At 48.6% G+C, this 15,637-nt stretch overlaps 1 protein-coding gene across 2 annotated transcripts in view; it reads left to right on the top strand.

Moving 5' to 3' along the window:
* wake (ankyrin repeat and fibronectin type III domain containing protein wide awake) overlaps positions 1 to 15,637 on the top strand; it is a 134,389-nt gene that overhangs the window by 77,403 nt on the left and 41,349 nt on the right. For both annotated transcript variants that reach the window (XM_076525410.1, XM_076525408.1), the window contains exon 6: positions 5,156 to 5,406. In XM_076525410.1, the coding sequence (XP_076381525.1) occupies positions 5,156 to 5,406 (251 nt within the window). The remainder of the gene's footprint in view (positions 1 to 5,155; positions 5,407 to 15,637) is intronic.

Raw genomic sequence — 15,637 nt, 5'->3', positions numbered from 1 at the left:
CCAGAGTTCATTTTATACGAGACGTTTTATATCGGACTCCGCCTTGGCGGATATCTTTCGCGATTCTTTTCATTGCGCCCCCTTGCAGAGTTTCGTCGGAATTGCGAGAAACTCCTCGGAGAGGAGAATTATAGCGACGAATCGCGAAATGCCAGCTCGGGGTTAGGCTGCAACTTTTCTCGCAATTCAAGGAAACTGTCAAAACAAGCTCCCCGACTTTATATGCTAGCGTCTCCAGAATCCCCGGAATGAATTCGTTTTTACCTCGCGATTTACACCGGCTGAAAACTTCGCCTCTTTCTCGAGAGTCCCGTTGAAATCTACGCGCGATCGATATCGATTCGAAGGCCGCTGGAATGGTTAATTGCAGGTGATAAATCCCAATGGTCGCCGCAACTGCGACCGCAGAATTAGCGGCGCGACATTGGCCGCGGTTAAAGGATCGATGGGCATTATTTTAAAATCCGCGCGTCGATCGCACGTCGAAACGGGAACAAAGATCTATTGCATGACAGCTGGCGAGAAAACATCGAGGTTGTGCTCTAGGCGTGTGTACGAGGGGTTCAACGAGCCGGGTGCGTGTATGTGTGTGTGTGTGTGCAAAGTCCGGCATCCGTGTGCGCTCTGTTCGCGCGGAACGATTCGTGGGACGTAGAAGTTCAATTTGCAAATGGATGCGACCCGGTTTCTAACGGCGCGACGGAGACGGGAGTCGAGAACGAAAAGTCCGCCGCCCGGATATTGCCACTAGCCCGAAAATATTGCTGTTTTATTGGGGCGAATCTATGCCACTCGAGGATTCTCGTTCGACCTTCGAGGTCGGCCCGGCTTCTCCGTATTCACCGACGTAGACGGATTTAACTGGAACTTCGTGTCAACGATCCGACGGACAAGACTGGACAAATCCCACCTTCGACAAGAACGAACTTCGGTCTCGAGTTGTTCCGCGCGAGCGGATTTAACAACGTCCCGAAAATACGTGCTGCTTTTCCAACGATTTTTAACACTTTGACTGCCGCGTCGCCTGCATGTAGGTCACAGGATTGTTTGAAAATTTTCGTCTTAATCTATTGCATCTTACCCTTAGGTTTACGGAGCACTGGAAGCATAGTATGTTTATTCAGATTTTTAGCGATTTTTATTAGAGCATGTGTCGAAAGCAATTTTATCGAATAAATTCTCCAGTGTCGTTATCAATTTTAATCTTAGTTAACAAGCTACTTTAATTCTACGAAATTTCAAGGATACTGGCGCGGCAGTCGTTAATCGAAAGGAAGTCCCGAACGCTGAATTAGTACGACAATCAGGACACGAATGCCCACGAGGCGTAAAGTCAGCCGTCATATCTCTTCAGCTTGCCTTTCTGATTCCACGAAACGAGAAATAGTTGTTCTCGCCGGGATTCTTCTCGTGTCCACGGATTGGCTCTGTCGCACGGCAATTGGAAGTTACGCGCCTAAGAAAACACAGGAACTTCTCGTTTACACCGCAATCGCGGCCGTCCGAGTCGTCGACTCGTACCACTGGTCTTTCGTCTCGCTCTCGACGTTTACCCTGCGCGTTTCCTGTGCCCGATCCGATCGAAATGCCCGCCGGAACGCGTAGCAATCGATTTAAATATAAAACGTCGTAAATCCAATCTCCAAGGGGACGCGGGATTTAATCTCGTGGCTGCAGCGATGCTGGAAGGTGCCGGTACTCGAATTCACCTCGGCCGAGTAGATTTTTTGTTTTATCAGAGTTATGCTGTTATCATCTCGTGTGTCTGACCTTTCCTTGGCCATCAACTCTGAAACCTTATCCACCTACCGAGAGTAGAAGCAATTATCTCCCCTTGGACGCGGCTGGAAATTATTTATAGTCGGCGACGCTGGCTCGATTAACGCATTCTTCCTTCGAATATATCAAAACCCTACGTCGAATCCGACGGAGACGTTCGAACCAATTAAATCCGCGCAATTTATTCATAGAATCCTGTGAAGTATTAGCTTTCGTCGTTGCCGGGCTTCGAAGATTTCAGAAAGACTCCCGAGAAAATTCATCTCGATGGAATCGAATTTCGTCGCCGGTTTAACAAGCTCTCTTTGTAAATAGAAAGCTAACGATTTCATCCGGAAACTTTGTTTTTCACGGGGGAAAAAACAAGAGAGGAGAATTCGAATTCTCCTCGTCACGTCCGCGTTTTTAACGAACGCAAATAGAACGTCGCGTCGGCGGGAAAGCAGATTGTCACCGTGGAAACAAAGTTGCCGGTCGTTCGACTCGGAATTTTCTCGGTCGACTAACGAGCCAGACATTTAACATGTTCATTAGGGTCGCGAGCTCTCGTCCCCGAGGACGTCCGGTGTTTTTCCGTCGGCGGGACGGGAATTAAGTAAACTCGCGAATTTCAAATGCCACCGACTGGGTAATTTGATGTCACTGCCACGTAATTTGAGTCGAGGTAATTGCGGCCGCGGCTCGTCGTCGCCGAGCTTCGTAGAAGGATCCGTCCGACGGCCAGAAACATAGGGGGAGAATGTTAACGCGGGGGATAGACAGCTCGGTACGCTGCAATTTCCTCTGATTTCTCCTTGTCCGAGGACGTTCTTCGTTGAAACTGCTCAGAAAATCAGCCGAGGATAATTCCGAGTCGCTGAACCAATCCGGCCGAGGCAATTGTGCTCGCCTGATGCATCTGAATTTCGTTCTCTTCGACGGTGGACTTTTATCTCGTTCTATTCCTAAGGGTCGAATCCTCCAAGAAATCCCTCGTTTCGCTTTGCTCCTTTAGAAGACTGCAACAATTTTTATATACATATATAGTAGTCTCGTTCTACTCTTGACTCTAAAGGAGAATTTTTCTAGATACCTGCAGTAATTCCATACTACAGTAATCTCTCCCTTACTGATGCTCAGGTTGTGTACAGAAATGGACAATTTGGGAAGAGGAGATACGATTACTCGAACCTTGGGATTCGTTTCTATGATTGTTGACAATCGATAACCATAATTCTCTTCCAAAATTGTCCACTTTTGTGAACAATCTGAGCGTCAATTAGAGAGACATTACTGTACTTCTTTTTCCATCTGTTCGAACGATTATTTTCTTCCCTTCCAAAGGGTTTTCACTTTCGTTCAAGGGCTTGCTTCTGCGGACGATTACGATATTTTCACTTCCCTGTTGATCTCGAGGGTCGACTTTTTCAGATAACTGCTACAGTTTCACTTTGACTTTCTCCGGTCCCAAGGGAGGGTTGTCCCGGCTAAACGCCATAATTTCTCTGCCCAGATATTTGCCGAAGGACACCCGGTCGGAGGTCGACGTCCCGGGGGCGGTACGAAACAAAAACCCTGATCCACAAAGAAACGTCGTCTCGTGTCTATCCGGCCAAAAAAAAAAAAAAGAAAAACGGAACGAACATGCGAACGTATAATCTGGGAGTCCAATTTCTCGCAGTGGATCATATGTAAAGGTCTGCCATCCGCGCACGAGCTAGCCAAGATTGGAAAATAGAGCAGCTGTATTGTCTCTTTACGAAGCCGAGAGGCATCCGAATTAATTAGCGTTAGAGTCGACCGGCTCAAAGCGGTCCCCTCGTCTCTCTTTCTCTCTGAAAAGAATATTACAATTTTTCGACCCTCTTGTTTGCCAAGTTGGCAGAAATTGAACATTCAGAGGCTCGACAGACTTCTTTGTTGCCTGATACACCTTTCGGAGACCCGCGCCGTCATCCGGCAGCAGCCCGAGGCTTTCAAATTTCCTGCCAGGCCTTTGATCATTCCATTTTAACACTGCTGTTTCTGCTGTAAATACATAAAATTCGCGGCGCGAATGATCAGCAGGAATTAGGTTCGATCGGGGAACATAGATTCGACGAGTTCTTCTCTTGTCTTTCGCTGTGTTTAGCGATCGTCTCAGGTTCCCGAAGCTCGGACTCGCGTTTTCGACGGAGGAAAAATTAGGTTCCTCCCGGGCACGGAGAATAGATCGAACGTTCGATACGCTGCCGTTTATTGGAACGTTTACAATACCATAACGCGCCGGATAATATGATACAAATTCTATGGAGCTCGCGCGGGCTTAACCTGGATATCCGGCTGCGGAAGGGGATGGCAAAAGAAAGAGCGCGATGGAGATTGGCCGGGTTCGGACCAGGGTTATTGTTGCGGTTTTGAATAGACAGGATTATGGTCTAGTAGGTGTGGGATGTTTTAATAAAGACCGGGTGCTCGCCAAAGGTCAGGGCGAAAGGTGAATTCAAACGAGGGAGCGAAGATTAAGTGGTTGGGCGCCGCGTGGATGCATCGTTGACTCCGCGTGCCCGTTTTCTAATTACCTTTTGATTTTCTTGGAACTTGTTAATCGTTCGGTAATCGTCGTTCATTCGAAGCTTCCGAGAACCTAACCAATATTAAATTACAGTGTAAAGTTCACTCGAGAGTTGGACATCCACGCGACGCGCTTCAATATGCGTCAGACAAATGTTCCTAACAAGTACAGTAATGTCTCCCTAATTGATGCTAAGAGGAGACACGATTATTAGAGCCTTATAGCTCGTTTCTATAGTTCTTGACAATTCGTAACTATAAAAACGAACTGCAAGGCTCGAATAATCGTGTCTCCTCTTCCCAAATTGTCCATTTTTGTGGACAACCTGAGCGTCAATTAGAGAGACATTACTGTACCACCGTAACAATCTCGTGGTATTCAGTGAACAGGTTAAATTCTCGTGTTCTACCAGATTAGAGCGAAAAGTCCAGTCTTGCGTTAGAGGACCAGGTCCCGGGATGTCCTCGGCTTACAAAATGCACTTCGGTCTGCACAGGACTAATTTCCCTCGCGGGTACCATCGCGGCGTTATCGGGGCTCCAGGGTAGTCAAAGCGAGAGTGCCTGACTCGTGAACCTACACGGAGGACATTAGCAATCTAGTGTCAGGCCTGACATCGTGTTTGGCGCGGGGCTGTGTGCGACAGGCACACAGGATAACGTTTGCCTTGCTGGCGAATCAGAGCTAAGACATCGATGTCCCAATCGTTGCGGAGACGCGATCCAGAACCCTCCGACGTTCCCGAGATCTTTGGGGCTCCGAGTCCCGCGGTCCCCGAAAATACCGGCGCGAAGTAATTAGATGTCAGATTCAGAGGAAAGTGACGGTGCCGATGATTGACAGACGGGACTGCAGCGCAACGAGCTCCTGCCTGCCGAGGAGCAGCTCGATCGACAGCGTGGCGGAATGGGGCATCGTCGGCGGAGTTGGCACCGACGGGAATCATGCGAACGCGGGCAGCAGCTACGGCCTGTTCTCGGATCAGCCGCCGCCAAGGAGGAGCGTCAGCCCTTTGCTGGGTGTCAGGGGCGACAGGCTCAGCTTGGTCTCGCCGAACATCGGCAGGCGAGTGAAGGGACACCGGGCTGTATTAGGTGAGTCTCTCGTCTCTTTTCTCTGGCGACGATCCAGCGTGTAACGCGCGGATCATCGATCCCCGGGTCCCGTATTGGAAACCGCCGGTATATAGGAGATCTTATATATCAGATCCATAGGAGATTCCTCTTCCTCGCAGATTTATTCTGCCTCCGACTGCCGCAGGTCCCACGTAATCTCTCGAGCGGAAAATATGAGGGAGCTCCGCGGGTTGCCTTGATCTTGACATTAGCTCTTTGCTGGAGGGCTCTGAGAAGCCGTGGGATGGGACAACCCTTTGTGATTTCTTTTGTTAATTCCGCCGGCGTCGAATACGTCGGAAGTGCTTAAGGGGGTAGCTTAGATCGAAAGCGGTTGCTAAATTAGAAAATACTGCGACAGCCGCTTTCGACTTTTTATAATAATTCGGACGCTGTCTTCAGCTTCGCTAACCTTCGGCTGTACTCGGGCGATGATGGAAGCGTTGCTAATACACCCCCTTGCGATTCCTTCTGCGAACTTTGACACCGCCATCAGCGTTGCATACGAACTTTCAGAATATTCTAAGAAACGAGCAATATCGTTCTGGGCAAGCAGCAACTAACTTGCAAGCTATTACAGCAACCCAGCTCAGAAATAATATTCTGGAACCGAGAATTTTATTAAAACGTACCGGCGACGCTCGAACTGTTATTCTCCCTTGTCAGAAAGTCGTCCAAGTTAATTTCAGCCCATTCCGCGAAAGTTAATGCCTCGAGTGTAGTATTTCCTGTAACGAAGGGGAAGAGATGATTCAATTTCCTAGTTGGCTTGGTCCCCCGTCACGTCTCGCGAAACACATTTCTCGGGGATCGGATTATAATCGTCGAATGGTGCGAAAAGAAAACCGAAGATCACAGGATTCCGTTCGGTTTCATCCGGCGGACGCGACAGGAATATTAATGGCAGCTCGGTGTCCGATGTCGCCGGGAATATCGATTAATTTCGCGGCTCCTAGAGAGATAGACGGGAATAGAGCGAAAGAGAAAGAGAGGGAGACAGAGAGAGAGAGAGAGAGAGAGAGAGAGAGATGAGGACGAGCTGTCGTATCCTCGAGGAACAATCCGGAGGTGAGAAGTTCCCGGCCGCTGGGAATGCCGGCATCTCGAAGTTAAATTGCAGAAGCGCCAGACTATTATCGCTCTTTGGGACAGAGACAGCCGATTGGTCTGCGTCACGGTGAATCCGTTTATCATAATGAACGCGAAGATTCAGTTTGCCGGGGTCTCGCTTCCGAACGACGACGCACCAGAAAAGCCTAGGCCGCAGACCACGCAGATCGGTCCGTTTGCCCCGCCAAACGATCAAAGTTCAACCATAATAGTAAATTACAAGATCAGCCGAAAAGCGTAACTTGCCAAGAAGATCTTTCTTGGGCTCGAAAAGGATTTTTCCGTCTCTGAAATAAAATATCCGTCATCCTCGCGGTCCCTCTAATTGGGACCATGATTTAGTTACGGCCCTGGGCCTGGGCCCGTGTAGGCCAATGGAGTCAGGCGTTTAGAAGGCAGTCCCATGGACAGGTAAACCGGTTGGCCCCACTTCTGCTCGAACGGAGCAGCGTTTCTTAAGGTGCTCGTGAAGTTTCACGTGATCCATTGTTTCTCACGCGGCAGGCTACCATAATAGATTCCGTTGTATTCTATTCAGATTTTATGGGTTGCCGCGCACACGTCGTCCCATAATTGATCGGCTGGAAATTCATTCGTGCTAGACAGTACGTCGATCAGGAATCCGCGAACGACGCGTGACATTCCATCGCCGGAGTCGGCCGATTCGTTTGCATCGCGTTTCGAGAACGTGACCGGACACCCGGCGCGTAAACAATCAGGTGAAAGTAACAGAAACAGCGTTGCTTCCTCGTCGATCCGCGCCGTGGATCGCCGTGGATCGTCGTGAATCACCATGGATCGTTGCGGAAGCTCCCGACAGCCCGCGCCGCGTCAAACGTTACGCGAACCGGCAGTTTCGTTTAATTAAAATCGGTCTCCGGAAACCATCGGCTCGCGTCGATCCTCGAACCGTTCCACAGTTTCGTCGAAAATCCTGATCGCCCACCCTCGATCTAAAACGAAATCTGGGAACTGGAGCTTCTTCGGCTGCGACAAAGATATCGGCGTTTCTCTGGATCAAGACTTTCCTCGCTCCTCCGGATTTCGCTGGAATTCGAATCGAAGTTAAAGAGAAGTTCAAAGAACGCAATCATAATCTGTTCTCGAGGCGAACGTGCTCCCTTTGAAACATTCTTCTCGCGAATTTCTGCGCGTTTAAAATCTAGTTGTTTGAAAAGGGCAAGAAAGTGTTGCACCTGCATAATTATGTTTTAATCAGAGGAATTCTTTGACTGGTTTCCTACTGAAAGACAGGAGGTCTGACAGACTCACAGTGGCAATCATTGTAAAATGTCTCCTTCTTTCTATGCTTGAAGCGTTTTCATTCTTTAACAATTTGACTACGACGTTTCCCTATGTAAGTCGCGCAATTATTGGCTCGGATTTGAAAATTAATTGATACGCTGATCTTTACATCTTCTCCACGCTAAGTTTATGGAGCTTTAAAAACACATATAATATTTATTCAAATTATTAGTGATTTTTACTATAATACTTGTCCAAAGAAATCAATTTATTGACTAGATTCCCCATTAACGTATCTTTATCTATAGACCTCTCTTTATGCAAAATGCAAACATTGTGCTTCGATCGTACAAAAAAAGGAAATAAAATCGTGTTTCCATTTTTATTAGTTTTAATAAACCGAAAATAGTGTGACGACATTTTCAAACACATTTGATATCTTCACCGATGTGCAATTAGCTCAATTATTTATTCCATAAATCCATAAAACATTTCGATTTTAATCTTCTCAATTTTCTAAACTAAATTCGAGTCATACAACTTTGAATCTGGTTAAATAAAATAATCTACTTTCGTGAGATTTTGAGGTCGACTGCGTGCCAATCGAAAAGTTAAAAGAGAACTCGAAACAATTCACCGGCATCGCGAAGGAACTTTTAGCAAAGAAATTGAATTTCATGCTGATTCGGTCGCTCCTCGAAATTCTAGATCGTTTCAGCTGTTCACGAAGAGGCCCCGGGAGTCAGGTTCTCGCAGGCATAGGCAGTGCAATATGAAGTTCCCGCGTCGCTGTCGACCGAGCCAGGCCGCCGTGGCTTTCAGTCGAATCTGACATACCTGAATGGTCAGGTAGCGTCTCGGCCAATCGTCTTCCCCGCTTTGTTTACGTCCTCGTGTTCGGTCACGCGGTTGGCTACTCGGAGTCGCTTGCTTAAGGAGCCTTTCAGTCCGCGATTGTTCGCGTGCACGGCCGTGTACCGACGCTGAAACCGCTTGTCGTGCTCTTTGGGGACCCGTGCACACAGTGTCGAAAACCGTGGACCCCGTTTCGGAGTGTTGCACAGGTGCACCGGCGCGTTGGTGAACGTGCCTCTGGACCGCGACTCGCGTCCCCCGTTCCCCGAGAACTTCCAAAACGTGTCTCTGGATACCGCTGGTGAAACTGTGCGGTGCGTGGCGTCGAAACCTCGCGAATATCAAAATGCAGACCGCGCCGAGACCTGGGACAAGAGTTCGCGTCTAGACTCGCATTCTTCGAAATCAGAAAAGTTTTGGAAAGACGGCTTCATCACCGAGGAATTCGACGATGCTGTGCGCGGTGTTCGGATCTCGCAAATTTCGAGAGCTCGCGTAGCAGCGGTGCGAAAAGTTTGTTAAATTTTTAGCGAGATCCATGGGTCTCCGTTCGGTCAGGGCAACGGCACGCTCCTGGAAGCTTCGGGAAAACGCGAGGTAGCGTCCGCGAGCCTGGTCCCTCGAAAAACGCACGGTTACACGGTCGCTCGCTGCCGACTGGGACTTTCTGGTAACTCGACCGACCTCTGGTAACGCGATCGCTTTTCGAAAACACGATAGGCTTTCGAGGCGACACAAGAAACCCGGAATCCCGGCTTCTCTGCGGCTTCTCGACAGCGCGAGGAACACCGGTGCGTCCTTTGTCCCGTGTTCGAGGAAGCTTCCCGACAGTCGGCGGCCCTTGGAACACGAAATTTTCAGTCGCCGAGAAAATTACATACCTCGAGGAAGATGACCTGCGTCGTGGAATAATTAGGGAGAAGGATCGAATTGGTAGATAGGATAACGGAGTATGTCCTTGATTCTCGAAGAAAGGTGTTAGTCGATGAGAGAATAATGTGATCGACCTTCCTCCATCGAGATCGAATCGATGATATCGAGAGGCCTTGAAGAAGCAATTATTTGGCATCAAGAAAGAATTCAAGACAAGTCCTCGATCCTTCGTTGCATAACATCAAGATAGAAGCCGAGTTATCTCGAATGAATAGGCGCAGAGGAAAAGGGAAGAAGAATTCCCGTAAGTTTCTCGCTGAGAATTGCAGGATAATACGATCGTCTTCGATCCCTGAGTAAACGCATTTAGAAGCTCTGCAGAGAGGATAATATAATCGTTCGCGCGCCCTCGTCGATATCAAACGTCGTCGATTATAGTCGAAGGGAGCCTGAAGAAGCGTGGCGAGAGACCGAAGCCGGAGGATGCTAAAAATCTTCTCATCGATCCCCGGCTATAATTCAATCGTCCTCGATCCTTTGTTGCGTAACGTAAACGAGAAATCCTTGATACGGGAAGATCCGAGACAAGCTTCTACCATCGATTAAGAACAATGATCGTCCTCGAGGCAATTAAATACCGTGGACCTCGAGGAGCCTGCGTCAATTAACGGTAATAAAAAGGAACTCTGAAAGACGAGGTTATTAAAAGATCGTCGACTCGGTCGCTTAAGAGGATAATATAATCCGCCTAGCGGCATCAAGAATTCATCGACGCAATTACGGCGGTGCTCGTGGGTGCTCGGGAATACAAATCGTTCGAAATTCTCAGCTGCTCGAAGGAATGTATCGGTTCGAAAACGATCGATCGTGGAGAACGAGCAGTTCCCGGCGAACAGGTTAGTTTCTCGATTCTCCTCGAGTTGACTCAGGATCTCGCCAAATTTTCCCGGAGCCGTGGCAGAAACGGAGTCGGTCCCCAAGGTAAACGGAGGAAGTTGAAATTGCGAGAAGTTGCAAAGAGTTAATCGCCCGGAGGGGATCTCGGAAGGGACAACGGGGGAACTGGCCGGTCATCGGGATCGCGTAGGACGTTACAGCGGTAACTATCGCCATAAGTTGTCCTCCTTGCTCGCGGACGCGTCCGCGGGTCTACTATTCCCGCCGTCTTGGAAACATTCTGCGATCCTCGAAAGTCCGCGGATTCTTTCTGCAAATCGGTCGGACGCGCTCCTCGCCCCGCGAGCAGATTCTCGGAACGGCGAAGCGGTTCTAGGAACGATGAAGAGGCCCTCGGAACGATGAAGAGGCTCGAGGACCAATGATCGAGGGCCCCGCGAGTGGAAGAGGAGGTCCTGCGGCAAGGATGCGCCCGAAGAAAAAAGGATCTCGATCGGAGGGATATCGAGACCGGCCGGAGGGAGGAGACGCGTCGAAAATGAGCGGAGGAGAGGTTTGAGGGACACGCGGCGCAAAAGGTGGAGGACCTTGCCGCATCCCGGAGCCGCGGCAAACCGGTTTCTGCATTTGGTGCATCGACGCGCCTCCTGCGCTCTGCCGGCAAGTTTTCAGGAAGAAATTTTCACGTGGTGCTGCGGGGCCCGTTACCTTTCCCAGTAGGTGGAAAGCCATCGCGAGGTCGGCCCTCGCTTCTTCATGGGAACGTCCTTCGAGGCTCTCGCCTGCCGAGGTGCATAGGGTAGGTCTTTTGCTCTTCTTCTCGAACCCTTTTTTTCGCAGGCTGCGCTCCTGACAGGTGTATCTATTGTTCTATTGTTCGGTCTTTCCGTCACACTTGCATTCCGGATTCGCGCTGTTTCTGCAGAAGCGTTTCGGCGCTTCTTGGCCCTCGTTACGATTCGCCTGACCGCGCGCAATTTATCTCGCGAAAATTCCGAGGCGGGATCGTTTCATCGGACCCATCGGTATTTCCGACAATACGAAACGGCCCTGAACGTTCTGCACAAGTCTCGCGCAACCTATTCACGGAACGATTTGCATCTGTACTCCGTTTATGCAGTTTATTTAGCGAAAATTGAGAGATGTACAAAGCTCCTGAAATTGTATGACAGTAATGTCTCCCTAATCGACGCTCAGATCGTGCACAAAAATGGACACTTTGGGAAGAGGAGATACGATTATTCGAGCCTTGAAGCTCGGTTTTATAATTGTCCATTTTTGTGGTCAATCAGTGCGTCAATTAGAGAGACATTACTATACTCCGCGCCTGGAATATTATTTCTATGAATCGGTGTTGAATTACGTTACATTTTTGTTCGTATAACATTCCAACGCAGCAATAAAATACGAACGAATCATTGGTTCGCTGTGAAACGTTTAATTAAATCGCTTGCGTATTTCAGTTTTACGCGAGAATCAATCGGCAGCGTGTCCGAGACACAGAGTGTGTTTTCCCGTGTGAAACAAACGATAACGAAGCGAAGGAACGCGCGGGCGTTGAAGTAGCGAGAAAACGCGAAGTTCGAAGCTCGGATTAAATTTACATCGCATTCATTAATCCGGTATCGAATCAATCATTACCGAGAAGAAACCGTAGACGACAGCGGGGTTCGAGTTACTCGAAACGATTTTAACGAACCTGCCCGGAAGAGCGTAATTGTCCTGGCACAGTAAACTTATTCCCGGCCGGTACTTCTGCGCGAGCTCTCTCGACGCAACGAAATCGGCTCGCGGAACGGATGATTTTATGATCGGCTCGTATCAGGCACACGAGATTATAATACGTCGAGTTTAGAAAACGCGAACACCCGCGGATGAATATTTTATCTTCTGTGGGAGGCGGCGTGTGCATCATGCAACGTCGATATGGATATTGTGCATAAGAGTGGTCCGGTGCGCGGGCACGTGAGCGCAAATTGCAGTTTCATAATCCCCGATCCATCCGGGGATTAGAGAAACCCACTGGAAACGAAGTAGATCAAAGAAAGTGATTCACGATGCGGTTTTGCCCGCGCGGTGGGCGGTGTATCGACGCAGGTACACCGAGTGAAAGTGGACCGAGTATCGAATACTAATTCCGATCCGCGGGGACGATAATTAAATCGTTCTTTCTTCCAACGATCCGTGCCGGACGTCCAAGGGAACGTGGACACACACCTGTTCTCTCGGCGTGCTCTTGCCCGTTCTCGGACGATCCCGAAGAGAACTATCGATTTATCGACGACAAGAGAGGCAAAAATTGTTCAGATATTTCCGCGAGTTAGGTTTCTCCCTCTCTTGGGAAAAAATACACTCGAGATTAAAGCGGAGATGTCCGTGCAGGTGCAGGCCTGCGTTCTCCGCCGAGAAAAATTGCTGCACTCCTCCGGACAAATCGCAACGGTGCATTCATCGTTTCAACGATTCGTCGGACTCTACGCGAGATATTGCAAGCATACAAAATGTCGCCTATGATCTTAACGTGAACGTTATTCGCTGCTAAGAAGATTTCAGCCTCATATTTTTACTCGGAAGTCAAGAATACCTGTAATACAGCTGACTTCGGCAGCTATAAAACGTCCGGTGGGAATCTATAAGCCTGTGAATAGCCGTGCTATAGTAATCGGCCGAGCTCCTTTGATCCCGTATTTATAGAGGGCTCGATCAAACGTCGACGACGCTTATTGCCGGCGCGGGATCGACTTTTATATCAGTTCGCTAATTTGTTTGCGGCCCGCAAACGATGCCGGCGAAGGCTCTAGACACCGGCGTGAGACAATAGCCGCGTTATTAGATGCTCGCTTTCGTTTTTCGCGTTGCACGGCCAACGCGGCCGAAGACTGCAACGTTCCATTAATCGCGGCTGGGATCAGCTCGCGAAACGAATTAGCGAGACATTAACAGCCGGCGAAGAAAGCCGCCTGGGAAGGATCTGCGTTGCGAAACGCGGTCAGCGAAATTTTCTGGGAACACGCGAAACTCAAAAACCAGAGTCACCGGCGAGTATTTCGAGCAGCGTAACCATTTGCTGCCGATCGCGGACGCAGGAAAACGCACGTACGTAACGAAGTGGCATGTATAGAGAAGTGCAGGGGAGACCTCGTCGTATTAGCTGCACCGGAAGCCGACGCGCGGTCGTCATCTTATTTTCCTGCACGCGATCTCGTGTGGGAACTCGCGGAAAAAAGCGTCAGGGTCGCTCGCCGGATGAGGCGGACGAGAAAACGCGGTCCGAGTGCCGCGAATTGTTCTTTTTTTTCCTCGCCACTCGGCCACAATTGCATTCCTCTGGCTTGGAACAAGTTCTGCAGACTCTGCCTTGCTTTGCATAATTAGAAATGATTTTCAGCTCGAAGTAACTCGGTGCACCGCGAGTCGTTCTATTTCTGGAGGCGCATTTCTTGGTTGGAGTCGAATCAGATCGCTGGAAAAAATCGTAGATCGAATTTTGAGGGCTGGTTGCAAAGAGAAAGCTTCAATCTTGAAGATGATGGTGGTCTTAATCCTCGAAAAAATTTTTGAAGCTCTGTAGAGAAGCTTGAATGTGTAGTACTGTCGAGAAGAAGACATTTTCAGTTCCAGGCACCCTAATGAGTCATTGTCGAATAAGATCACTGGAAAAAATCGTAGATCGAATTTTGAGGGCTGGTTGCAAAGAGAAAGCTCCAATCTTGAAGACGGTAGTAGTCTTAATGCACGAAAAAATTTTTGAAGCTCTGTACAGACACTTGAATGTGTAGTGCTGTCGAGAGGGAGACGTTTTCAGTTTCGGGCAGAAGAAATGAACTGCAGTTCTGTAATTTGTATCTCTGTAGAAAATGAACGCAGACGTGTTAATGTAGAGACTTTGGCCTCTAAAATAAGCCTGGGTAAATGATTGTACGTTTCTTTTTCGCCGAGTTACAGCAGTTTCAATCGATTTCTGACTCAAGAGATTTAACGACTTACCGCCAACGTATGGTTCACAGTTGTTACTGTATCTTCTCTACTGTCTTCCGAGACTAGACTGTGGGCGTGGCCAATCACAGCCAGTGTAACTTCCTCGGCAATTTCAGGAGTCGCCGGCAAACCGAGAGCGATATTCAATATTTCTCTAGAAACTTTAGAGCCGATAAATCAGTTCGATCGAAACGGTTCTTGTCCGAGTCTGGCAGGAGAGTCTTTCGCCAAGTTTCCAGGCGTATAACACCTGTATAAACGTTACGAGGCAATGTCGCGAATGATCCTGTAGAGCTCCGGTCGTCGGGTAATCCGCAGCATCTCTTGATAGCCGGCATCGGGTCCGAAAGACAATAGGCGACAGCATTGCCAGCCGTTTTATGATCGGAGCCGTGCCGTTCCCGGGGAATAAGCGTAAGAAAAGCCTGTCTTTACGAGGACTCTTTTACGGCTCCTTACCCTCGTTACTCTTCCCGTCGCGGGTACAGGGACATTATGACGCGGGAAAAGCATTGTACGTTTCGAGTCGGACGCCGCGTCGGCGTTTTCAAGTTTGATAAGCAACGGACGACGCGGGTAATCCAATTTCTCCGGCGAGGAAATTGTCTTGCAACCGTTACGAACTCCTTTCTTCTTGTCTTCTATTCGCTCGTTGCACCAGATGATAGACGAGCGCTGATTTGAAGATGTGTCGCTCGAAAATGACCGAAAATGCTCGATTTAAATTTGGGATATTTCGATGAAAAATTTCACTTCTTTACGTAGAATTGAGCGCAAGTTAATGCGTTCATAAAACGCGATTTAATTACACTGAATTGGACAGGTATAATAATGCCTGAGAACTGAATAATTCGCATTTTACAACTGAATAATTTCCATAAATTTTAACTCTTTGCCTTTCAGTTTGATCGTTTAAATGATTTCGATACTGTGGGAATGTTTGGAGATGTTATTCTGCGCTCGATATCACTGTCATCTATTCCAGCGCCTTCGTAGTTTTACATTCGGTTTATTCATTATTCTCATAAACGCGTAAGGTCACTGAGAACTGCATTTTAGATTGCCCGGAACGATGATGATCGTGCTCGAATATGTCAACGTTTCGCGGAATTATGGACAAGTTTTATGCGCCGTGTGAACTTTCGACGAATGCGACAACAACGGTTTATTGCGAGACTTAGAGATGGAAATTTCAGGGGAACGTTGCTGCAACGATTCTCATGGATCATTGGATAACGGGTTGACGAGGTTG

Source organism: Megalopta genalis, chromosome 11 (assembly GCF_051020955.1).
Source record: "Megalopta genalis isolate 19385.01 chromosome 11, iyMegGena1_principal, whole genome shotgun sequence".
In the NCBI taxonomy this organism is placed as follows: Eukaryota; Metazoa; Arthropoda; class Insecta; order Hymenoptera; family Halictidae; genus Megalopta; species Megalopta genalis.
This window is presented reverse-complemented; position numbering and strand designations above follow the sequence as displayed.